General features: G+C 44.8%; 1 protein-coding gene across 2 annotated transcripts in view; it reads right to left on the minus strand.

Moving 5' to 3' along the window:
- LOC128328328 (1-phosphatidylinositol 4,5-bisphosphate phosphodiesterase zeta-1-like) overlaps positions 1-25,202 on the minus strand; it is a 64,317-nt gene that overhangs the window by 19,131 nt on the left and 19,984 nt on the right. The window contains exons 4-10 of one of the 2 annotated variants that reach the window (XM_053258206.1): positions 17,879-18,080; positions 16,266-16,410; positions 13,828-13,980; positions 11,826-12,026; positions 8,372-8,528; positions 5,307-5,423; positions 2,259-2,348 (exon numbers count right to left, since the gene is read on the minus strand). In XM_053258206.1, coding sequence (XP_053114181.1) covers positions 2,259-2,348; positions 5,307-5,423; positions 8,372-8,528; positions 11,826-12,026; positions 13,828-13,980; positions 16,266-16,410; positions 17,879-18,080 — 1,065 coding nt within the window. The remainder of the gene's footprint in view (positions 1-2,258; positions 2,349-5,306; positions 5,424-8,371; positions 8,529-11,825; positions 12,027-13,827; positions 13,981-16,265; positions 16,411-17,878; positions 18,081-25,202) is intronic. The other variant, XM_053258208.1, reaches the window with a different exon arrangement.

Below are 25,202 nucleotides of genomic sequence, written 5' to 3' on the forward strand. Positions count from 1 at the left end.
TGCTTCAAGTTTTGTTTCATTTGTGCACTGAACATATATCCCTATCCTGCGCTTGCGAGGCGACGTAACCAAGATGTTGAGTACTGAGAGCAGGGTAATAAGTAATCATATGATAGCAGCAAAAGAAAGTAAAAACTGAATAAATTCCCAGAACCTGGAGACTAAGTTGTTATAAAACACTATATAAACAAATCACCTCCCTGGACTTGAGAGGGGCATCAGGTGGGTTCCTGACAGCACAGTCCACGCAGACCTTCTTACACGTTTCTGCTTGTACTGTGGGCATGCTACATTTCTCAAGCATCCAGAGTCCCTGTCTACAATGCAAACCTGCATCACATTTGTAGCTTGTTAACTGTCATGGTTTTCCTCCCTCCACCCTCAAAGGATCCAAAGCCCTGCCTTGTCTCTGCAAGGCAGGGCACATAAACTTCCCTACAAAGTTGCTAAGTGCGTCAGCTGTTTAACTCAGAGAGGTTTTTCCTTCTTGATAACATGTAACATTTGATTGATTGATTGATTAAGTGCCATCAAGTCGGTGTCAACTCTTAGCAACCACAGAGATAGATTCTCTCCAGGATGATCTGTCTTCAACTTGGCCTTTAAGTCTCTCAGTGGAGCATTCATTGCTGTCATAATTGAGTCCATCCACCTTGCTGCTCTTCGTCCTCTTCTTCTCTTTCCTTCAACTTTCCCCAGCATTATGGACTTCTCAAGCGAGCTGGGTCTTCGCATAATGTGTCCAAAGTTTGATATTTTGAGCCTGGTCATTTCTGCTTCGAGTGAAAATTCTGAATTGATTTGTTCTATGATCCATTTGTTTGTTTTTCTCACTCTCCATGGCAACCCCAAAAGTCTTCTCCAGCACCAAAGTTCAAAGATGTCAATGCTTGTTCTATTTTGCTTCTTCAAAGTCCACCTTTCGCATCCATAGAAAACCACTGTCCGAACAATTCTAATCTTTGTAGGTGTAGACACGTCACGGCATCTAAATATCCTTTCCAAGGCCTTCATTGCAACCCTAACAAGTGTAACATTTAGGGAGGTGATATAACTGGGGCAGAGGTAGTTTGAAGAGGGCTCTCTATTAGAGATCCATTCCCAGGACTCCTTGGGGAGAGGGAATGGCAAAACAATTTCAGACTCCAGTGTAGCTATGCTCAAAGTGAAATATTTGAGCTGGGCACACACCCATTTTCTGCTTGTGTGTGACAGTGATTGTCTGTTAAGTGACTGTCTGTTAAGCAGCAGCCAGATAGGAGGGTTCTATCCTACCCAGAAGCTGTACCCAGATCTTTAATGAGGTAGGAGGGAAAGCCTTATTATCTAACTGCTGCTTATCAGACAATGAGGCTCTACACATGATCGGGGAGAGAGGGCTTAGCCTTAGTCTCGCTGACTGCAAAGAAGCATCTTTCCAGAACGACCGAATTCTGACGGGAGAGCAGGGGGAGGGGCGCAGAATCATGGGTCCAATGAATCATGAATCCAGTGGACCCTTGGTTCCTCATTACATGTGAATGCATCTTAAATGGGTATTTGAGAGAGTGTCTTCTTCACTACGAGCCACACTGCTCATTGAGGTCATCTGAGGAGGTCCGTCTCCAGTTACTGCCGATTCGTCTGGTGCTACACAGAGACGGGCCTTCTCGGTTGCTGCCCCGAGATTGTGGAATGCGCTCTCTGCTGAGATACGATCCACCCCATCTCATGCAATTTTTAAAAAAACATCTGAAAACCCATCTTTTCACCCAAGCTTTCCCAGCTTTTTAAAACTGTCTGTTTTAATTTTATGGCTGATTTTAAATTGTTGCATTGTTTTGACTTTTTATATGTGTTTGAATGGCTTTATGTTAACTGCCCAGAGACAAACATTTGGGCAGTATAGAAGTTTAATAAATAGATAGATAGATAGATAGATAGATAAATAAATAAATAAATTTTATTCTATCATCTCTCTTATTTATTTATTTTTACAAACCGCTTTGCAAACTTTTGTTGAAAAGCGGTATATAAACATTGGTAGTGGTAGTAGTGGTAGTGGAATGCAGCCACAAACACAAGGCACTGTGGTTTAGTTCATACCACTGTTAGGTAACAGACCAATCTGTAATATTGGTTTGATCCTGGGTTGTTTTATCTATGGTTTCAACGAAACCACAGCAGCCGCATATACGGCCTTTCAATATTAGTTGTCAAAGTGGTTTATACAGAAAAACAAATAAATAATAAATGAGATTATTAAGAAGAGAGCTCACAATCTGAAACAAAGCACAAGGTAGACACCAGCAACAGCCTCTGGAGGGATGTTGAGCTGGGGTTGGATATGGACAATTGCTCTCCCCCTGCTAAATATAAGAGAATTGCCATTTTAAAAGGTGCCTCTTTGCTCAGTTAGCAGAGCAAATACTGTCTTCATCTAGTCAATAGCCATGCCTTTTAGTCATTTTTAGGTGGCATGTCAAAAACCACCATTAGTATATTAGCTGAAAAGCAGTATATATAGATAAATAGTAAGCAAGAGAAACATTATTGTTGCTCCTTGTTACAAGATCAGTGGCTGATAGCATGTGGATGACTTCAAATGTTTATATCTCAAGGAAAATCCTCTGTGGTTTAGAACCTTTTATAGAGATAAAGTTACTTCTGCCTTTCAGCACCCATTCAATTCTGGATCCCGTAGTGACATTTATAAAGCATCCAATTTGCTGTAATGCAGGCTGCAGAAGTCCTGAGTGGCACTCAATTAATAATCCTTTCAAGCCAGGAAGATGTCCGCTGCCGACAATGCAGTCAGTCAAAGCTTTTGGTGCCAGGGATTTAATATCATCAAACAGATCAATTCGTCTTTTGTTATACATTACACAAATGCCATTAAGAACGACCCAAAAATAAAAGCAATGAGTGTTGCACATAGCAGGGAGAGATGTGGTTGGGTTTTCCCCCCCTTTCTTGGTGGCTGCAGGTTGAAACAAACTGCATGATTGCCCATAATGAGTTTGTTGTTAGCTTTCTGTTGTGATGAGTGACGGTTGAGAGGAACAAGATAAGAAAGATATATTCTGTATTATACTACAGGAAACAGCCCTTGAAATCTGGGATGCTGGAAGTGCTAAATTAATATCACTGAATTTTGAAAATAGGAGATTGCATCCCGCCCGCCGCCCCCTGCCAGTCGTGGCTGACATTTTCCACAGTCCTCCAGCGATGGAAGGAGGGTTTTAGGTTCTCAAGCAGCTTTCAGCATCCCTGAACTGAAGGCTTTTTGCACAATGGACTATATGTGAAGAAGGAATGATTTTCATGTCTCTCCCCTCCCTCCCTAGCCACCTAATGGCGCAGAGGGGAAATGACTTGACTAGCAAACCAGAGGTTGCTGGTTCGATTCCCCACTGGTATGTTTCCCAGACGATGGGAAACACCTATATCGGGCAGCAGCAATATAGGAAGATGCGAAAAGGCATCATCTCACACTGTGCGGGAGATGGCAATGGTAAACCCCTCCTGTATTCTACCAAAGACAACCACAGGGCTCTGTGGTTACCAGGAGTCAACATCAACTTGACAACACACTTTACCTTTACCCCCTCCCTCCAAAAATGTTTACCACTTTGTATAAATATGTTTCTAAGGGTTGTGTGACCCTCAGGAACATATGTATTCGTGGAAAGGGCTTTTGGAGAGAGGGGAGAGAAACCAAAATTGCTCCCCCTCCACACCATATCCACTGCACAAAGAATCCTTCAACACAAGCTGAAGACGGCTTGCAGATCTGAAGCCCTCCTTCCATTGTTGGAAGGCTGTGGAGAATGTCAGTCAATATTTACACATTTACAAAAAGAGGAGCTTAGAAATCCTAACACAAATTATATCCATAGTCGGTAATTACTTCTGCTGGGAAACCATTCAGAGGAAGGAGTGACACACCAAGTTCTCACTGCCAGCTTCCCAATCCAATTGCTAGAGATCTCTTGACCTCAAAAGTACTCTCTCCAGGCATTTGGCCTGCTTATGACTGGCCAGTGGCAGCTGTATCCTCTATGGGGGGTGTAAATTAGTTTTACATCATAGCTACCCAGGTGTCCCCTAGGGAGAAAGAAGACACTGTGCTTCTTCAATAAGTGCTCAGGTAAAATGCCTTTTTATTAGTTAATGGTACAGGCACAGAAGGCAGTCTCACACCTCTCCGAGCTTGCTCCCTCTCCCTGGGGTTGCTGCAACTCCTTTCCTGGAACTGCTACTGCCTCACCTAAGCCAGTTTGTTGGGTTCAGATTGGCTCAAAGGCCTACAGGTAAAGGGGCATCCAGTGAGGATTCCCCTTTACTGATAAATGGCCGGGGGGGGGCACTTCCCTAAGCATAGAGGGGAGTTAAAAGTACTACCAAGTGTCATGTCCACACCAGCTATGGGGGGGGCAGTGGATCCCCCAACTCCTGCTGGTCTCCCCCTGAGTCTCCAGGGCTGGCTGTGGTCCGATTTGGACCTATTTAGACCTTCTCCAGCCCATTTTGAGCATCTGTGCAGGCATGGAGGCCATTTTAGAGATGTGCTCTGTGCACACGCACAGAGGTCACTGAAATAACAGCAACACAAAATATTTATACACCGCTTTTCAACAAAGGTTTCCAAAGTGGTTTACATAGAGAATGAATGAATGAATGAATGAATGAATGAATGAATGAATGAAATGGATGGATCCCTGTCCCTGAAGGGCTCACATCAGCAACAGTCACTGGAGGTACTTGTGCTGGGGGTGGATAGGGCCAGTTACTCTCCCCCTGCTAAATAAAGAAATCACCCTGTTAAAAAGGTGCCTCTTTGCCCAATTAGCAAATTCCTCCATGCCTGTGCATAACCTCCATGCCTGTGCCCAAAATAGGCCAAAGGAGACCTGAAATGGTCCAGAGACTTGTGGGGGAGGCAAGTGGGGTGAGGGGGAGCTACCACTGCCCCCTTTGCAGCCACCACTGCCGCCGAGATATGTAAGTAGTTTTGATTCCCCTCTATGCTTAGGGAAGTCCCCCCACCCCACCCCTTTACTGGTAAAGGGGAATCCTCACCAGATTCCCCTTTACCGGTAGGCCTTTGAGCCAATCCAAACCAGCTCAATTCGAGCTCAAACTGGGGACCGATTCGGGGGGAGCAAAACTGAGCCGGTTCAGATTGGTTCCAATCCGGTTCAGATTTGAACTGAACCAGGGAAACCAATTTTGTGCACATTCCTACTATGGCACTCTTGCTGCATGTACACCAATGTATAAAATGATTAATACACATGATACAATCTTCTAGGCAAGAAACCTACCCATCTGGCACCCAACATTCCAGAATTCTTGGGGGTCATAATTGGATGAGTCTGCCCTGGTTCCCTTGGGGTAGATTCTTGTAATGAAGCGGACTGTGTGCAAGACAAACTCAGGAGCTGAAAAGAGACATTTTCAAGATCATATTACAAGGGGGAGCATGGGGGAGAGAAAAAAGTTTTTTAAAAGTTTTTTTTAGTTTTCTTTTTAAAGCTGCTAAAGTTTTTTATAAAGCTGTTAAGATTTAAAGGGGGAAATAACTGATGTGTATTTGTGTCAAATTCACCATACAATAGATGTGCCTGCCTTGCTTTACAATATTTCCTTGCATCTCTCATCTGTTCATATTCAAAAGCTAGAATTTTTAAAAGCATCACCAGGTGCTCTGGAAATCGGCATAGCCATGAACAAGCCATAGATCACAGAATAGCTTGTTCAGAGTACAGTGAAGAAATCTGAGCTTTGATTTTAACAAACTAACAGGGGTGTAGTCCATATGGTTACAGAGAAAACCTGATTTAAAATGTGCCATTTGTTACCAAAACTAGAGGACATGATCAGTGGCATATCTAGGGTAGGGCAGGCAGGGCATGTGCCCCGGGCACCACTTGAAGGGGGGTGCCATTTTTTAAAATGAAAAAAAAAAATTAAAATGGCCACCAAAAACATAATGGCTACCACGCATGCTCAAATGGCCTCTGCAAGGCCCTAGTATCTGGGAAAAGTCAAATTCTCCATTTATTTTTAAAACTTATGTAATAGTGATGCTGCAATGCATAGTAGAGAATTAGACAGGCACTTCTGTTTAGTTTTCCAAGTACATCTCCACAGAGTATTTGGGTATTTCATGAGCCCCAGCATACTGAAATTTGTAGTTTGTGAGCATTTTTTTGTCTGGCTATGTCTGCTGCTAAATAGTTTTTGAAATATTAAAAGATTAACGAGCTTGACTTGTATTTTTGAGCCGATATTATGGCAAAGTTATCTGAAATATGTGTGTCAGATGTTTGGACAGGGGGCGCAATTTCAGTGTTTGCCCAAGGCGCTATTTTCCCTAGATACGCCTCTGGACATGATCCATCCAACATTAAGTGGTTTGAGGGCATGCTTAACTTTTTCCCATTGAAATAAATGGGAAGTTCTCCACTTTGGCTGAATGGTGCTTGTAAGGATCATTAGGAAGGGGATTGAAAACAAAACTATAAATATTATAATACCATTAAATTAATCTAGTGTGGAGCCATATTTAGAATATTGTCTACAGTTCTGATCTCCACAACTCAAAAAGCATATTGAGTTGATATCAAATTGGATATCCAATTAGAAAATTGAAGAATTGGAAAAGGTGCAGGAGAGAACAACCAAAATGATCCAGGGGCTAAAGCACGTTCCTTACTCTGAAAGGCTACAGAGCCCTGTGCTTTTTAGTTTAGAAAAAAAGGCAAATAAGGGGAGATATGATAGAACAGGGGGTTCCCAACCAGTGGTACTCCAGATGTTGCTGAATTACAACTCCCACAATCCTCTGTCACAATAAATTGGAGCTGTGGCTTATGAGCTTTATAGTTTAGCTACATCTCTAGAGTAACACCTGTTGGGAACAGTGTTCCCTCTAACAGGGATTCCCAGATGTTGTTGACTACAACTCCCAGAATCCTCTCACCTGCAATGGCTTTTGCTTGGAGATTATGGTAGTTTTAGTCAACAATGCCTGGGAATCCCTGTTAGAGGGAACAATGGTTTGCTACCTGTGTGACATATAATATATAAAATTAGGTATATAATATATAAAATTATATATTAACATATAATATATAAAATTATAATTAACATAAAATATATAAAATTAGGTATATAAAATTAGACACGGTGTGGAGAGAGAGTAGATAGAGATGTTTTTCTCCCTTTCTCACAACATTAGAACTGGGGCTCATCCCATAAAACTGATTGCTGCGACATAATTAATCTATGGGATCCTTTTCATATGTCTGGAAGGGGCTCTACATGTTCAATGAACAATTGGGGGGCACATGGTCTGGTGATGCAGTAGCAACTTTTACACTTTGCCATAGGCACACTTGTCATCACAAATGTGTCTATGCCAGGCCTGCTCAAAGTAGTCCCCCCACAGCTGTTTTTCAACTACAACTCCCATAATCCCCAGAAACAGTGGCCACTGGCAGAGCAGGACCACTGGCGGCCTGTGTGTGGCCGCCGCCGTGGCCCCCAGTGACCCCGCCCCCACGTCTGATGTCAGACATTGGGGCTAGCCATGCCCCAACATCTGAGGTCAGACGCGAGGGTGTGGTCTGGCTGAACGGAGCCCCAGACTCAATCAGTTCCCCTTTAACTGCTGAAGGGGCCGCTGCAGGGAAGAGCCACTCCTGGGCTGTGCTGCGAAAGTTTTAACTCCTGAAGGGGTCGCGCGGCCCCTTCAGGAGCTACTTAGGCTGGCGCTGCGTTCGCAGCGCGCAATCAGGAGCGGCTCTTCCCTGCCTTTGCAGGGAAGAGCTGCTCCTGTCTGGCGCTGCAAACACAGCACCAGCCTTTGTTTCTCTCCCAAAGGGGCCGTGTGGCGCCCGCTCGGGAGCTAAACTAGCCTCCCTGCATCTGATGTCAGACACAGGGGGTGTGTCGGGGCCGCTTTCGCGGCCCGATTGGTCAGCGGCCCGGGTTCTTTTTACCCGTTGGCCCAATGATGGCTCCAACCCTGACAGTGGCCAATAGCCAAGGATTATGGGAGTTGTAGGCCAACACAGGGCCGAAGTTGAGCAGCCCTGGTCTATGCCCATGCCAGTATAGACAAGCATATGCACAGAGGTGTCTACACACATCTGCAGCATGTAGACATGTTCCAGATAGGTGAGAGAATGCACATACGGTGGGGGGCAGCCAAAAGCTGTATTGCTGTCGCTACTGTTTGCACATTGCAGAATGTTTGTACAGGGCTTATGAAAACATGAAACACTGTGGAGAAATGTGTGTTTCCTTATGTTCAACGCTTCAGAGTGCTTAGGCGCAAACAATGGCAACCTTCTCTTCTAGCCTGTTAAATGCCCTAAATTACCTCTCTTGCTGATGAACTTTTGGCCTTTCACCTCCCCTATGGAATTGTTTTGATAAAATTTCTGCTTCTCTTTTGAATCTTCAAAGCTGACAAATGACCGGGAAGCAGTGTAAATCACTAGTTCTGACAGCAACATGGCCACTTTCACCTTATGGACCTGTGAACAAAGGTTAGCAAGCATTATAGCCCTACAAAGGGAAGAGACAGAGTCACCGAGAAATTTGTATCACTTAAATGGTACAGATGCTTGTTCCGTGGACACTGATGATGAAGGTCATACTTGCCAAGCAAAGTAGGGGGCCAAAATACTGCATGTATTGTGGGGGGGGTGGGGGGGTGGAATTTCAGGCAGAACAGCAGGTTTTTTTGAAAACTTTCCCCAAGATTTCAAAAATGTCTTTCCCTACCATTGGTGGTGTAGCAGCACAATTGGTGAATCTTCTGAACCATTTTCCCCTGCTAAAGTTCTCTTGGCAGCGGCTGGCCATCGGCCACTATATTTCTTTCCCATGATGCCCCAGAATGATGCTAATCTGGGACAATCTGGGGAAGAAACAGCAGACCCCCCCCCGCTCTGGGGAGCTCTGCCACTTTCATTATCACGTTAAAAAAGGTTTGAATGGAAGACAAGGTTTAAAAGGAGGGGTGAATGGTTTAATAAGAATAATGCTATGCCTCCAATGGTAAAAAGAAAGAAGCTCTTGCCCTCAGAACTGACTTCATTTTACCTACTGAATGTTGTCATGTCCCTCACTCCCATTTCCAATAAAAATTCAGCCCTGGTTGTAACCAGTGGCAATCAGTGTAATGGTTTGCTAGGCCAAATAGCCACTGACCTAATGGTGCAGTGGGGAAGTAACTTGCCTAGGGAGCTGGTTTGAATCCCCGCTGGTATGTTTCCCAGACTATGGGAAACACCTATATCGGGCAGCAGCGATACAGGAAGATGCTGAAAGGCATCATCCCATACTGTGAGGGAGACAGCAATGGTAAACCCCTCCTGTATTCTACCAAAGAAAACCACAGGGCTCTGTGGTCACCAGGAGTTGACACCGACTCGATGGCACAACTTTACTTCACTATGTAATAATCAAGATGGAAAGGGAATGTATCCCCATGTGCATAGTGAGAAAGCTCATCGCTCAGTGGAAAAGCATCTGCTTTGCATGCCAAAGGTCCCAGGTTCAATCCCTGGCAATATCCGTCAGAAGCCCTGGAGAGACGCTGCCAGTCAGTGTAGGCGATACAGAGCTAGATGAACCAATAGTCTGACTCAGTACAAAGCAACTTCCTATGTAGTCTACATGCAAGGAGGCAGCCATGGGGTCAAAAGAGACTGCACCTGCACCTTGGACATGCAAAGTTGCTTCTGGGATAGTTGCCCCTAGTAGGGTTGTGATCAAAACCAGTTGGCCCAGTTCGGTGCGAATCTGAACCAGACCTGGATCGGTCCACACCAGTTCATTTTTGCACCCTCTCAACCCCCCCCATTCAGTTTGGGGTTTTTTTCCTTGAAAAAAATTTAATGTCCCCCCTCCAGGGGCGCTGCTGCAGACACAGGGGTCCCCAGAGGCTCCCCTCCCCCCACTGGCCTCCATTACAGCCCCAAATTGCCTTGTCCCAGCCACACAGAGGCCCATTGGGCATGCACGGCATCCTCCAAAATGGCCACCACGATGGAGGACAGGACCGATTGTGTGAGCCAGAAGGCTGGAACACCAGCAGAGTAGGGTCGGAGGACAAGCCCGGCCGAAGACCTCCCAAACTGAATGATTTGGGGCTGTAATGCAGTCTGGCAGGGGGAAGGGGTGCCTTCGGAGACCCCCCATGGCCGAGGCAGCACCCCTTGGAGGGGATAAGTTAATTTTTAAAAAATTAACTTAGAACCCTCAAACAGGTTGGAGGGTTCGAATCGATATTGAGCTGACCGGGGGGGGGAGGGGTTTGGTTCAATATCAGGCCGTCTAACTGAACCAGTTCAATTTTGAACCGGTTCCATTCTGAACTGGTTTGGATATGCCTAGCCCCTGGCATGGCCTCCTGACATCAGTAGGGGAGACTATCTAATTGATTTGTATGGTGACACCCACCCACAGTACCCTCTGACTTCACTGTGGCCAGCCTGGCATAAAGCTATGGGTAAGAATTTCCTCTCCCTTGATTGCCTTGCAGCAGCAGCAGCTCATGGTTTTGTTTAATGAATTACTTCAGCCACTGCCACTAGTCATAACGTGGCAGCAGGAAACATAAAGGGGAAACATGGATGTTTCAGCATTAGATGGCCCATTAATTGTTAGGAGACCCCCAGTCCCTGTTATTTTGAGTTAACACATTGCATTGGACAAGCCATACGCGTTAAAGGCGGTTCTGTCTCCTCAAGAGATGTTGTTTTTGTTAAAGGTATGTCACATACTTTTAGTAAAGTATGTCACATTTAGGACGGCAATGTTTCTTGCTCAAGCACTCTAAGGCTACAGCAAATGCTATGGATGACTGTGGACCATTATAGAGTTTTGGAATTTTCCTGGTGTCATTCATTCATTCAGTTGCCATATTTACCCGAATCTAAGACAAATTGCACCCCCCCCCAGTTCTTTCCTGTTAAATGGGGGGTAGGGTTCATCTTAAATACAGATAATAAATAAATCCTCTTTCTTTTGCATACATACAGGTATAACTTCTATTTAACCTCTATCTTTTAAGGTACCATCTTCAATTGTCACCTTCTATTTGGGTAAATTATCTATCTATCTATCTATCCATCCATCTATCATGACTTTGCAATGTTCCTAAATGCTCAATGAGGCTATTCTCACGATGGTGGAGAACCAGGCTAAGGAAGCCTAGCCTGGTTCTCCTCCATTTTGAAAACCACCAGGCTCACGGGTGAGCCCGGTGACTCCACAGCAGCTAGCCTGCCTAAGAAACCCTCCCCTCAACCCAGATTAACAGAGTGAGCAATCTGTTAACTTGATTTTTTTTCCGTTGTGAGATGCTGCAGCGCGTCTCTGCACCGTGGCAACTCACGAGGAGACCCCCAACCAGGAGGCTAAATTAAGTCTCCCGGCCCCAAGGTCTCCATAGAATGCCCTGCGCACTTGCGCAGGGTGTTCTGGAACTTCCAGGGGCCGGGTGACCCCCAATCCCCACAAACCCTACTGGCTCCGTGACGGAGCCAGTAATCATGTGGCTGGCTGATCCAGCCACCCAGGGCTAAGAGGCTGCTCAACTGTGGGGAGAGTGGCCCACTCGCCCCACAGAAGCCCTCATGGCACTTCACAGTAATCATGTGAAGCACCTCTATATGTCAGATTTGTTTTCTTATTTTGTGGTGGGTTTTATATAACAGCAAATTGCTAGACTACAATAAATGGACTTGATTTGACGACTTGACTAGGTTTCAGATCTCCCTAGTGCCTGGTAATTATAAAAAGGTATTCTTGAGGTTACCTACCTTCCCTTTCTCCTTCTTTGGGCATTTAGGCTTAGCTTTTGGTATCAGAGTGTCTGCAGCACCAGCATAGATGTCATCATCTGATCCCATGATCTCCTCAAGTTCCCCTACCTCACCCCGACTTCTCTCACCCCTTCGCCGAAGTGTATCTTCCAGTGTTCCAATCTTCTTATTTTTTATCATTATTTTGAATTTCATTTCCTGTAGAAAGGAATTTGATAATATTCAAAACAATCCACCTCCAAGCAGTTCAAGGTCCTGCATTACTTCAGTTTTCTACACCCAAACACAGACCCAGCATGAGAAGAAAGCAAGGATTATCCAGTGTCATCCAGAGGCCATTCAGATCCCTGCCATCAGCATGAACTGATATGATGTCATCTGGCATACATGAATGAGTCAGCCCTTAGGCTGCTGACTCATGCTTTTTTTGTCCCTAACTTGACAAACAAGGAAGCCCTAATTTTGGATAGGGTTGGTATTAAAATTGCGAAAAAGTGAAAATCAAAGTGCATTTCAGGGACTGCAGTGTTATGTCTTGGCTTGCAAGACTAAGTGAACTCAAACACTTCTGCTTTTCAAACACCAAACTTCCAGACACCCCCACATCATTTCAGATCTAATGCATTTCAATACTGTCTGTTCACACATTCAGCTGACAAATCCATTGAAGTACATGTATATGAGAACCGGTCCTATGAAAACAAAGCAGAATATAATGCAAAGGTTTTCATGGCCTACACATTGTTTTGCATCTGACAATTTGTTTTACCTAGAAAAGAAGCATATGCCAAGCTGCTTTGTAGGAGAAGGGGAGTGTTCAGAGATCCAGAGACCTATGAGTGGTGTATCAATCCTAGAGCAGGACTTTCCCATCGCATTCCTCTATGGCCATATAGGAACATAGGAAGGTGCCTTTTACTGAGTCAGACCATTGGTCCATCTAGCTCAGTATTGCTTACACCAGGGCTACACAACTTCAGCCCTCCTGCATCATCCCTGACTATTGACCACTGTGGATGGGGATGATGGGCATTATTGTCCAAGAATAGCTGGAGGGCCAGAATTGTGCAGCCCTGGTCTACAAAGACTGGCAGTGGTGTCTCTTCTGTTGCAGGCAGAAGTCTTTCTCAGCCCTGTCTTGGAGATGTGAGGAACTTGGTACCTTCTGCTTGCAAGCACATAAATGCTCTTCCCAGAGCGGCCCCATCACCTAATCTAAGGGGAATACCTTACAGTGTTCACAGTAATCATCTCCCATTCAAATGCAAACCAGGGCAGACCCTGCTTAGCAAAGAGAACAATTCATGGTTGCTACCACAAGACCAGCTTTCCTCCCCTCTCTCCTCCCTCCTCCGCCCATAAAAAGCCAATCCATAATCAGGGAATTTGTAGCTTAGTGGAAGAGCATCTGCTTTGTGTGCACAAGGCCCCAGGTTCAATCCCTGGCATCTCCAGATAGGGCTGAGAAAGATTCCTACCTGATATTGTGGTACTGTAAGCACTGTAAAATATTGCCCTCAGGGGATGGAGCTGCTCTGGGGAGAGCAGAAGGTTCCAAGTTCCCTCTCTGGGTTCTCCAAGATAGGGCTGAGAGAGACTCCTGCCTGTAACATTGGAGAAGCTGCTGCCAGTCCATGTAGACAATATTGAGCTAGATGGACCAATGGTCTGACTCAGTATATGACAGCTTCCTATGTAAACCTTGGAGAACTGTTGCAAGTCAATGTAAATAATGCTGAGCTAGATGGACCTGACTTGGAATAAGGCAGCGTCCTATGTTCCTATGATTCATGGCATGGGGAGTTGACAAGGGAGGGAGGAATTAATGGAAACAGTGGTCCCCCTTGCAGAAACAGAAGTGCTATTCCACATTCTATCAGTGCAAGCCCTGTTCTCAAGATCCAGTCCCATTGCTTTCCATGGAAAGTCCCCAAGGAATCTACACAAATACTATTACAATTTTCCCCACATCATTTTTTCACAAGGTGTTTTCTTTTACCTCTGGGGAAGGCAGTTGATTTGGCATGGCATGGTCAATTGTCGAAGTAACAAGTAGATCCCCCAAAATATCAAGCAAGTGAGCTGCCATGGTTTCCTGTTGCGGAGGGCTGCAGTGATTCTCCAAAGATAACACGATGGGATAATCCGATGCCTGGAAGTACAACAGAAAGAACAGTAGAACCCTTCCTATTCTAGACTACATCTATATAGATAAGGCTGCTTAGGCCTCACCCCCTCACTTATTGACATGAGACTCTCAGACCAAACCACACAAAAATAGCAACATACTGTTTTCATGGTAGGTTCCAGACCTCATCCAGACTACCAGAAAAACTGGGGGGGGGGGGGAGGATCAATTGCCAGAAAATATGAGAAAACTCTCCTGTTGGAAAAGCATGGGGAATGATACCTTCTGACAAACACTGGAAGCTTTCTGGAGGTTTTTTTGAGACAGGAAGTCTGGACTTTCACTGAATTATGAAGCAATGAACAAACTTCCCCACCCCCTACAGTTCATTGCATTTCAATTTGTGTTGGATTTCCACAAAAATTGCTTAGAAAATTAACAAGTTGTTCTATTAAGAACTAATCAGCCTACTTTCCTTTCACTCTCTCTACAACTAGACTAAATTAGGTTCAGATCCAGGTCCACAAGTTAGATCTCTTGCACCTCAAATGTTCATGCATCCGCCATCTTTGATTGGGGTGGATGACATCATTACAAACTACACCGTTGAGGTGACCCTGTGTGTCACTCACTACAACTGTACCAAATTTGGTTCAAATCAGTCAGACAGTCCTCAGGTTAGTGCACTTGTGCCTCAAAAGTTGACACGTCCACCATCTTAGATCAGAATGGATGTCATCATCACAAACTACACCATTGGGGCATCCCAATGTGTCCATACAGCTGCAGCAAATTTGGTTCAAATTGGTTAGATTGTCCACAAGTTAGTGCACTTGCGCCTCAAAGGTTTACATGTCTGCCATCTTGAACTGGGGTAGATAACATCATCACAATCTTTGCTGTTGAGATGTACCTATGTGTCTCTGCGGCTGTAGCAAATTTAATTCAAATCAGTTAAGCAGTTCACAAGTTAGCTCACTTAAGCCTCAAACGTTTATGCTGATATAATCACAAAATACACCACTGAGGTGTCCCTGTGTTTCACTCACTACAACTGTACAAAATTTGGTTCAAATCAGCAACAGTCCACAAGTTAGCCCATTTGTGACTCAAATGTTCACACATCTGCCATCTTGAATTGGGTTCGATTACATCATCACAAACTATGTCATTGAGGTGTCCCTATGTGTCCCTACAGCTGTAGCAATTTTGGTTCAAATCGGTTAAGCAGTTCACAAGTTAGCCCACTTACACCTCATAAGTTTATGCGTCCGCCATCTTGAATTGGTGTGGATATCATCATGAACTATGCCATTGAGGTGTCCCTGTGTGTCATTCACTGCAGCTGTACCCAATCTGGTGATATGGGTTAGGCAGTCCACAAATTAGCCCACCTGTGCCTTGGATGTTCACATGGACACTATTTTGAAATGGAGTGGATGACATCATAACACATCATGCCATTAGGGCATCTCTATGTGTCCCTATTATTATTGTTTACACAGTCAGACAGGTGTTATTGACTGGTTTGTTTTATCCAGACATCAAATCCTTCCCAAGGACCTGGGATGGCTGAATTTTATTATCAATGTTGTTGATATTATTATTATTTATTTACACAGTCAGACAGGTGTTATTGACTGGTTTGTTTTATCCAGACATCGAGTCCTTCCCAAGGACTTGGGATGGCTGAATTTTATTGTCAATGTTGTTGCTGTTGTTATAGATATCATCACAGAATATAGGCTATTCCCAACACCCTATGATGTTGAGGTGCTCTTCAAGGTCTTTTGGAACTGCACCCAGGGCGCCAATTACCACTGGGATCATTTTGGTCTTTCTCTGCCACAGCCTTTCAATTTCAATTTGTAGATCTTTGTATTTTGTTATTAAATAATAATAATAATAATAATAATAATAATAATAATAATAATATTTTGCTGCTACTGCTGTTTGTTTCTCTTCTTGTTTTTGTTTTACAGTTTCTAAGACAATGCACATAATTTATGTTCATGTATTTTATTTTATGTCATTGATTGATTAAGTGCCGTCAAGTCGGTGTCAACTCTTAGCAACCACATAGATAGATTCTCCCCAGAATGATCTGTCTTCAACTTAGCCCTTTATGTCTCTGAGTGGTGCATTCATTGTTGTTGTAATCAAGGCTATCCACCTTGCCATCCACCTTGAAGAAGAGGTCGTCCTCTTCTTCTCTTTCCTTCAACTTTCCCCAGCATTATGGACTTGAATGTTGTAATTGAAATATATATATATATATATATAAATATTTCCACGTAACATAGACATACCTCAAAGGCATGCTTCTGGATCACACTGATGACATTCTTGAAGGTAATTTTGCTTGTCAAGGTATGCCCATGGTAAACCACAGGTTCCTTGTTTGGTCCATCCCAGCAGTCAATTTCCAAGCAGCGGCATCCCTTCTTTAGGGCACTTTACAAAGGGAAAGAATTTTTTTTAATTAACTGTAATGTGATTCATTGGCACAATATTGTCAAAATTCTGATTTCCATGTAGCATATAGAAGACTAAGGGGAAGATCTACTCCATACAAGGAGTGGGCTTGTTCTCTGTTGCTCTCAAGGACTAGGAAACTAGGTCCTTTGAGGAACAGTTGAAGGATCTATGCATGTGTCATCTGGAGAAGAGAAGACTAAGCGGGGGAGATTAGGGATATGCAAACCGGCTCAAGGCCAAGCTGGTTTCACCATCAAACTGGTCCAGCTCAGGGCTTGTCCTTGAATCAGACCAGGCCCAGTTTACCTTGACCCTGAGCTGAACCTCTCCCAGCCAGCTCAGCACCGGTTCGGGGGTTCTAACTTTATATATATATATATATGAATCACTCACTGGAAAGTCTGGCAGCCTTACGGGGTGCTGGCATGGCTGTGGGGGGTGTCTCCACAGTCTCCCCCCCCCCCCCGCGCGTGCCATCCCTGGGCCTCTAAGGGCCATTTTGGCCCATTTTAAGGCCATTCTGGCCCTTTCCCCTGTGGCGGTGGCCATTTTGGAGGCCACCATGCATGCACCCAGGCCATTTGTGTGGCCTGGGTCATGACCCAATGCCACCAGGGAAAGGGCCGAATCGGCCCCAAAATGAGCCAAAACAGCTCTTAGAGGACTCCATGCAGTGTGGAGCAGGACAGATAACTCTGAGGCCAGGACTCATTATCCCAGCCTCCAGGTATCCTACAGTGCGCCGCATGCTGAGCACAGTTCACTGGGGGATACTCCAGGGGATGGGCGCTCTAGGCCCCCATCTCTGTGTCAGTGTGAGCTACAAGCAGCCCATGCCGACACACAATCCCAGCAGCCGGGTTAAGGGCACCCTTATCTTGGGCTAAGAGCTGGGCTTTGGTGCTGGGTTTGGCACCACAGCACTGCCAGGCTTGGCTGCCTAAACCTGGGCTTGGCTTCTCATGAGAACAGCCTCAACAGCATCTGGGCGCTTTCCAGATTAAACCCTGCAACAGGGTCACAGCAAATCTCTGAAGTGTGCTTCCATACTTCCTGTGTTCTGACACCGCAGTCCCTACACTGACAACAGGGTGCCATTCAGATTCCCAATGCCTTCTTTCAAATTTAATCGCTGCGATATAGTGCTATAACATTATATATCTGGTGTAAAAATGTTGCTGTTTTTTCGGGTTGTTTGTTTTCTTGAGACTGCTCCTCCTGCTGGGCACTTTGCCATTTACGTTTTGAATGCGATTTGCCTGAACGGAATCATTTTGCTGCTGTTGAGTGGCTAACATGGAAAGCGCCCTGGGCGATACATGGCTGAGAAGCCCTGTCTTAATGGATGGAACCATTTCTGTTTAAAAGATTTCAGGAAATACTGCAGTACCCCCTTGGCCCAGTTTTCACAAGCACCCCCACCCCCCCAAGGAGATGTAAATACCTTGCATAGCCCCACAGGTGACTTGGCCCTATAAGCTGGTCAGCAATCAAGTAGGTATTGTGTGAAGAGTTAATGTAGTAGTCACACATTGGGAGGCTCATGTCTTGGTAAATCTTTCTGTTCTGTAGTCTGAATACGCTACAGTCCTCTGACAACATGTATCGTATAAAACCTTCGAAGGTCATCTCCTTATTTTTCCTTGCTAAAACAAGAATATGAAAAGAGGGGAGGGTGACAGCTCTCAGGTTTTTTGAAACACTCTTTTGCTGGAGTGAAGTGGGATTTGGAAATCTTCCACTTGAAATAAGTGCCCCTTAATTTCACTGACTAAGACTGCGAGAAGGTTGCATGAGATGCCCCTGTTCTGCTGGAGGCTTCACTTAACTTCACAGCACCAGCCACAGAGGGAAGATTTTTTGTCAATCCACCTTTCCCCTGGAAGTTTCCTGCACCTTGTGAAAATATGTCCCTGAGGATTGTGCAGTCTTCAAGGACATATTTTTATGAGGCACAGAATACTTCAAGGAGGTTCCAGGGGAAGGGCAGATCAGCATCAATCTCCCCCAAACCCCACAGTGCAATCAGCACTGCAATATTTAGGAAGCCTCCAGCATAGGAACATAGGAAATTGACTGACATCCTCACTAAAAAAGTACGGTACTTAGGAACACAAGAAGCTGCCTTCTGCTGAGCCAGACCATCTAGCTCAATAAAACCTATACTGATTGGCAGTGGTTCTTCAAGGTTTCAGGCAGGAGTCTTTCCCAGCCCTACCTGGAGATGCCAGGGAGGGGATTTGGAGCCTTCTGCATGCAAAGCAGGTGCTCTTCCACTGAGTTATGGCCGCATCCCCATCGGGGCATCTCACAGACAGTGCTTGCAGCCTTATTCAGGATCTCAAAAACTTATTTGACCCCATCTTCTTAGGCTTCATATATTCTTCCACCACGCTAGTCACTACCAAAGACTAATTTGACTTTAAAAAGCCAGGAACAAGACATCAACTATTGTCTTACATGCTCATAATGTTCTTTAATGCAATGATTTCCAGAGTCTGTTCTGGAAAGTCCTACAGATCCTCAGAGGCTGATAAGGATTTTTCAAGAGATCAGAAATGGCAAATGAGCCTCCAGAATATCCACCGCTACTCATCTTCTTCTACAATGGACAGACACTTGGGACTGTTGGATGTGTTCTAGGGTGCAGTCTCCATCCACACAGGAGAACAATGAGACCCAATAAGCCTGGCTCATGCCCTGTGTGAATGGAGTGCTCATACTAGAATATGCCCCAGAATAATGTGAAAACATAGAGGCCAACATCCAAACTAGTATAGGTGCTTCATGAGAAGCACCGGGCCTGTTGATCAGTCCTGCAGGGGTGTGTGTGTGTGTGTGTGTAAATTTCAGTTACTTCCCCTCCCCGCAGTAGTGCTCTGTGACCCCAAAAAACATGTCCCTGAGAGTTGTAATCAGTTCACCAGATCAGTTCTGTTGCCATGCTATTGGCATTTCCCCTCTTTTCAGTATCGCTCTTTTCCCCATTTTGTTTTATTCCTTATTGCAAAAATGTGTTTTAGTCTTTATTTCTCACTCTGATTATTGTCTTGATGACTTTGCTAAGGAACTGTCCTCTTGTTTGCATATGTTCCTCTGTAATGTGGCATGTACATGATGTTGCAGCGCCAATATGCTACTCCTAATCCTATTAGTACTACTATCAGAGGTGCACCTAGGTAATTTTGGAGCCTGGACCTAAAAGCCTATGGAGCACCTCTCCACCACCCCCCACCCGCCTCCGCTGCAAGTTAAGCATTGGGGTTTTTTTAACACATAGGTTCCTGAGGGCATAAACCACACCACCCAGGACAGACTAGAGAGGATTTAGGGGACCCCAGGGGGGGGATGTGGAGGCCCTGGACTTCGGCCCCAAAATCCATGGGTAAGAGCGCCTCTGACTACTATTACTGCTACTACTGTATATCTGGCCAGAGTGGAATGGCTTTCATTACTTATCTTGTTCACATTTACAATTGTGTTACTCTTTACTGTTAAAAGTCTACTACAGTTATATGCTTAATTATCACAATAAAGTATCTCTGCAGTTAGTCTCAAAATGTTACCCATATTTTGACTAAATCGTTCACTACACAAATCTTTCAAAATTCCAACAGGGCTATAAAAGGTAAAGTGTGCTGTCGAGTCGGTGTCGACTCCTGGCGACCACAGAGCCCTGTGGTTGTCTTTGGTAAAATACAGGAGGGGTTTACCATTGCCATCTCCTACACAGTATGAGATGATGCCTTTCAGCATCTTCCTATAGCGCTGCTGCCCGATAGAGGTGTTTCCCATAGTCTGCTATACAAATACACAAATGTCCACGGTTCATTTTATCAACTCCCCCCATTCAGTTTCAAATGAAAATTTTCATACTTACTTTGATCTTTATGACTGTCGGTATTTTTGGATCCCCCCAATTTTTGGTTCTTCATGATTTCTTGTTATTTTCCAGGCTGGGGTCTTCACTTATTGGACTCTCTGAACTTTGTTATGCCTAAGAACTCTTGTTCCGTTGAGCATCTCCACACTTTTTCTTGTGCCATTCTGAACCTATTCACCTTATCTTTTGCCATCCCAACTCCCATGTAAATGTGATTCGTATTGGGAGTGCAAGCCTCAAAAAGTTCAGTGGTATTTACTTTCATGTAAACATCAATACTTGGACATGAGTTCCTTTGAACATAGGGGAATATATTCCCCTTCATAGTTAGGATCAGGTGGCTCATCTATATTTTTTCTCTTCTACTTTTTTTGAGTCACAGAATCAAAGTGTCGGGGTGGAGGGCACGTGGACCCATCTAGTTCAGTCCCCTGCTCAACACAAGAAATTCAAAGCTAAAACTTCCCCAACAGATAGTTGTCCAATGTCCAGCCTCTGCTTGAAGACCTCCAGCAAGACAGAGCCCACCCTCCCCACCTGTAAAGCGTTCCACAGTCAAACTGGTCTCACTGTTAAGAAATTTCTTCTAATCTTCAACAGCAATCAACCTTCTTGTATCTCAAGCCCATTAGAACTAGTCCTGAGAGAAGCCCTATTCACACATTGAGCCCTTTCTCATGATGCTAGCAGACAATTAAAAAAATGGGGCTAAAGGGACTCCTGCTCTCTTAACCCAATTTAAGAGGCTGGCCTCTTTGGCAGGTTTGTCGCCAAAGCACCACCAAGATTGGGTGTGATCTCAGGGGTTCTTACAATCAGCCACGACAGGGCTTAGCTTTCTTAGCCCAGTTTTGGTTGATCATAAGAACAGCCTCATTGAGGTCATTCCCACAATCAAAAATTGTGCTCTACCCAGGTTTGGGAGCTGTGTGTGCTCCCAGTTTTTGGTTGTGTGGAAGTAAGAGGAAAACTTGGGTAGAAGTGATTGTGTGGAAGCAAGGTAGAAGGAAAATCTGGGTAGGTTTTCCTCCTATGTTGCTTTTACACAATCACTTCTACCCAGATTTTGCTCCTACCTTGCTTCCATACAATCACTTCTACCCAGGTTTTCCTTCTACCTTGCTACCACACAACTGAAAATTTGGAACACACACAGCTCCCAAACTGAGGTAGAACACAGTTTTCGATTGTGTGAATGATCTCATTATGTTCAACACTTGTACAATCTCCGACTATGGACACAAGTACAGATTTGTATGCAGCACAATGAGTAACATGTTAAATTGAGCACAGGTGCAGCAAAACAGTTCTTGTCTAGTCTTATTCACATGTTATGTTCAACAACTTGTAGAACAAGTGTACAATATACACAGGTATAGGTCTGCACACAGGTACCCTTATCCACATGTTATGTTGAACACAGGTACAGCAGGACAATGAAACCAAAAACAGCTGCAGAATGCAAAATTTATGCTGACTTCCTAACTGTACCATACATCCCAGGAGCAGTGTTCACTCTAACAGAGATTTCCAAATGTTGTGGACTACAACTCCCAGAATCCCCAAGCAAAAGCCATTGCAGTGGGGGATTCTGGGAGTTGGTCCACAACATCTGGGAATCCCTGTTAGAGGGAACACTACCCAGGAGTCCTGTAACCAGGTTCACTTTTAAATTGAATGCAGGTACAGTCATGCACACAAAAAATGTATATGTGTACAGACAGATGTACTGAACAGATGTACAAGATCATGTCTGAATAGGGCTTCTGTATCCTCCATCTCAGGGGGTCTGTGCCCAGGTTCACAATTAAAATGAATGCAAGTATAGTCATTCACACAAAAACATGAATGTGTAAACAGACATCTGAAAGCAGTTATGAGCCCTCATATTATGTTATACCATAACATTATATGGCATATATTATGTTATGGTATATGGTTATGTTAAATTATATTATACCAGTTATGACCGTAATGAGCCCTTTCTCACATTGCATGAGAAAGGGCTTGAAGGGGCAGGGGAGAAAGCCTCAAAAAAACCTTAGCTCCCCCGCAGACAATCTCCTTCTCTTTGCTGAGCGAGCAGATCGCCTGCCAAGATTGCCAGCTGCATCCGGCAGCAGGGAGGTCTGAGCGTTGCGAGGCCCCTGAAACTCCAATAATGCACCGTGCAAGTGCACAGTGAATTATCGGGATACCCCCAGCGATGGGCATAGGAACATAGGAAGCTGCCATATACTGAGTCAGACCATTGGTCTATCTAGCTCAGTACTGTCTTCACAGACTGGCAGCGGCGTCTCCAAGGTTGCAGGCAAGAATCTCTCTCAGCACTACCTTGGAGCAGCCAGGGAGGGAACTTGGAACCTAGATGCTCTTCCCAGAGCGGCTCCATCCCCTAAGGGGAAATCTCTTCCAGTGCTCACATGTCTAGTCTCCCATTCAAATGCAACCAGGGCGGACCCTGCTTAGCTAAGGGGACAAGTCATGCTTGCTACCACAAGACCAGCTCTCCTTGAAGACCAGCTGCCTTAAAGTGTCACAGCATCAGCTGCAAGCATCCAGTGCTGCCACACAATTAGAAAAATGGGGCTAAGGGATCACTTAACCTCGTTTAACCTCGTTTAAGCGGGTGACTGCCTAGACGAGTTTGCCACTGAGGCGCCACTGGGTTCAGGCGCGATCGCAGCTGTTCTTATATGCAGGCAAGTTAGCCTGGTTTGGCCTGCGTCTGACAACAGCCTCATTCCAGACTAGGACTGGAATATGCAGATGAGCTGCTACCTCTCCAGGCCTATAGTGTACAGCTTAATTACACAAATAACTAATGGGGTTCTCCCCCATTTTAAATCTGAATATATGATGGTCTTCATGAGCCATATTCCCTCCCATTCCTTTGGATTCACCTCTGTTTAAGCTGCTTTGGGTAGCGGGCTGTCTCTTTTATCCTTTCGAAAGAGCTTAGTATATTTTTGGTGCTACGTAAGTGCTATTATTTGGTGCTATTATTACGTATGTAATAATAATGTCATATGGAACATGGAGCCGTTCAAGACTATTATCCAGGGTTCCACCCATTACAACAATTGCAATGGCTTATTTAATCTCTAAATATCATTCAAACACGGAGGAAATGGAATTGCTTCCAACATTATTAGCCACTTGGAAAGTGGTAGCTAGAGCCTGGGAACGATGCCAAGACGAGGATAGGAAGCGTTAGCGTTGGTGTTTCCAGAGTTTAGGGGCACCCAGCGAGAGTTCCGCTTACAGTTTTTTCTTTGCAGAGCCGACTCACACACCCTATATGGCAAATTGGCATGGGGGAGGGTTGCTGAAGAAACTCACTCACCACCTCATGTTTGCCTGAATATGCTCTTATGTCCGATTTTATGATGTGTTAGTGCAGCAGCATGAGATCAGGGTTTCAGCCTCCATAAATGAGAGGATTAAAGCCAGTTTATGAGGCAAAGAGGCCAGAATACAGGCAGTTCTACATTTTATGATTTCTGCTGGAGACACCCGTGTTTCCCACAGCAACCACAGATGACAAAGTGAGGATGTCACTTTCAAAAGAGGAAGCTTCTCCAAAAAGAGAGAGAGAATTAGAAAATGCATGGATGATAGATTTTTCAATAGCAAATAGCCATGATAGCTGGTGGAAACTCTCACTGGCCTACATTCTGCACAGCGCCCACCAATCCAGAAGCGGGGTGCACATACTAGTTCCATGGTACTCCAAAGATCACCCACATGGGTAGCGACTGAAAAGAGGGTCCATGGCTACTAAGAACTGCATCCCCACTGGAAGGATTCTTCTCCCATTGGGAAGGATGGAGAAATCACTGCTACAGTAATGACACAATTCTTAGCAGCCAATGAGCCTCTCCACACTTGCTAGCACCGTGGACAGGCTTGGGAGCAGTATGGAACCAGCAAACAATGATCTTGGGTAGGCAGGCCACTGTGCAGAAACTAAGCCGCTATGGTTAATTCATTATTAGCAAATCCATTATTCCATTATTAGCTAAGGTTCTCAAACATGGGTCCTCTGATGTTGCTGAGGGCGATGGGAGTTGTAGTCTAACATCTGGGGATGATGAGCGATATCATCTAACCACATCTGTGGACTCAAGTTTGAGAACCCCTGAGTTAATGGATTACCAGTTCCTGGGCAGCGGGGAGAAGGCTCGTTGCCTTGATGCCCTGCTTGTTCACTTCCCAGAAGCACTTGGTTGGACATCGTTGAAACAGAATGCTTGACAAGGCAGGCCCTTGGTCTGTTCCACCAGAGCTCTTATGAGGGTTGTGCACCAAGCAAATTATCAATATCGGTTTTGATAAATTTGCATCATTTTGCCAGTGCACACGGTTTCATGCAATGGATCCAGCCAATATGTTGTATCAGTCTGATGCATCAGAGTGTAGGGGGGTGGGGCTTATCTGAATTCAAGAAGTAGGCTTACCATCTATTTGGAAAACAGCTGCCTTCCAGCCAGCCACAGCAGTGATGCTTTAAAATGCTGCTCCCGCCACCTTGGAATCACCCCACAATGCCCCGGGGAAGGAAGCAACATCACCAGATTGCATCCTTTCCCCAGGGAATTACTGGGAGAAAAAATGATCACCCCCATTGTTGCAGGAAGTGGACCTTTTTCCCACAGTAATGTCCCAGAGAAAGGATGTAACATCGTGATGTGATCCTTCCCTAGAGCATTGTGGGATGATTCCAGGGGGAAAGGATGGCATTTTCAAGTGCCACCACCAGCTAACCAAAAGGCTTCCATTACAAGATAGTAGAATGCCCACTTCCTGAATTCAGAGACCCCACTCCTCACCAATGTATTTCAATATGATATAATACATATAATATAATACAAAATTGTATAAA

This window comes from Hemicordylus capensis, chromosome 5 (assembly GCF_027244095.1).
Source record: "Hemicordylus capensis ecotype Gifberg chromosome 5, rHemCap1.1.pri, whole genome shotgun sequence".
Taxonomy (NCBI): domain Eukaryota; kingdom Metazoa; phylum Chordata; class Lepidosauria; order Squamata; family Cordylidae; genus Hemicordylus; species Hemicordylus capensis.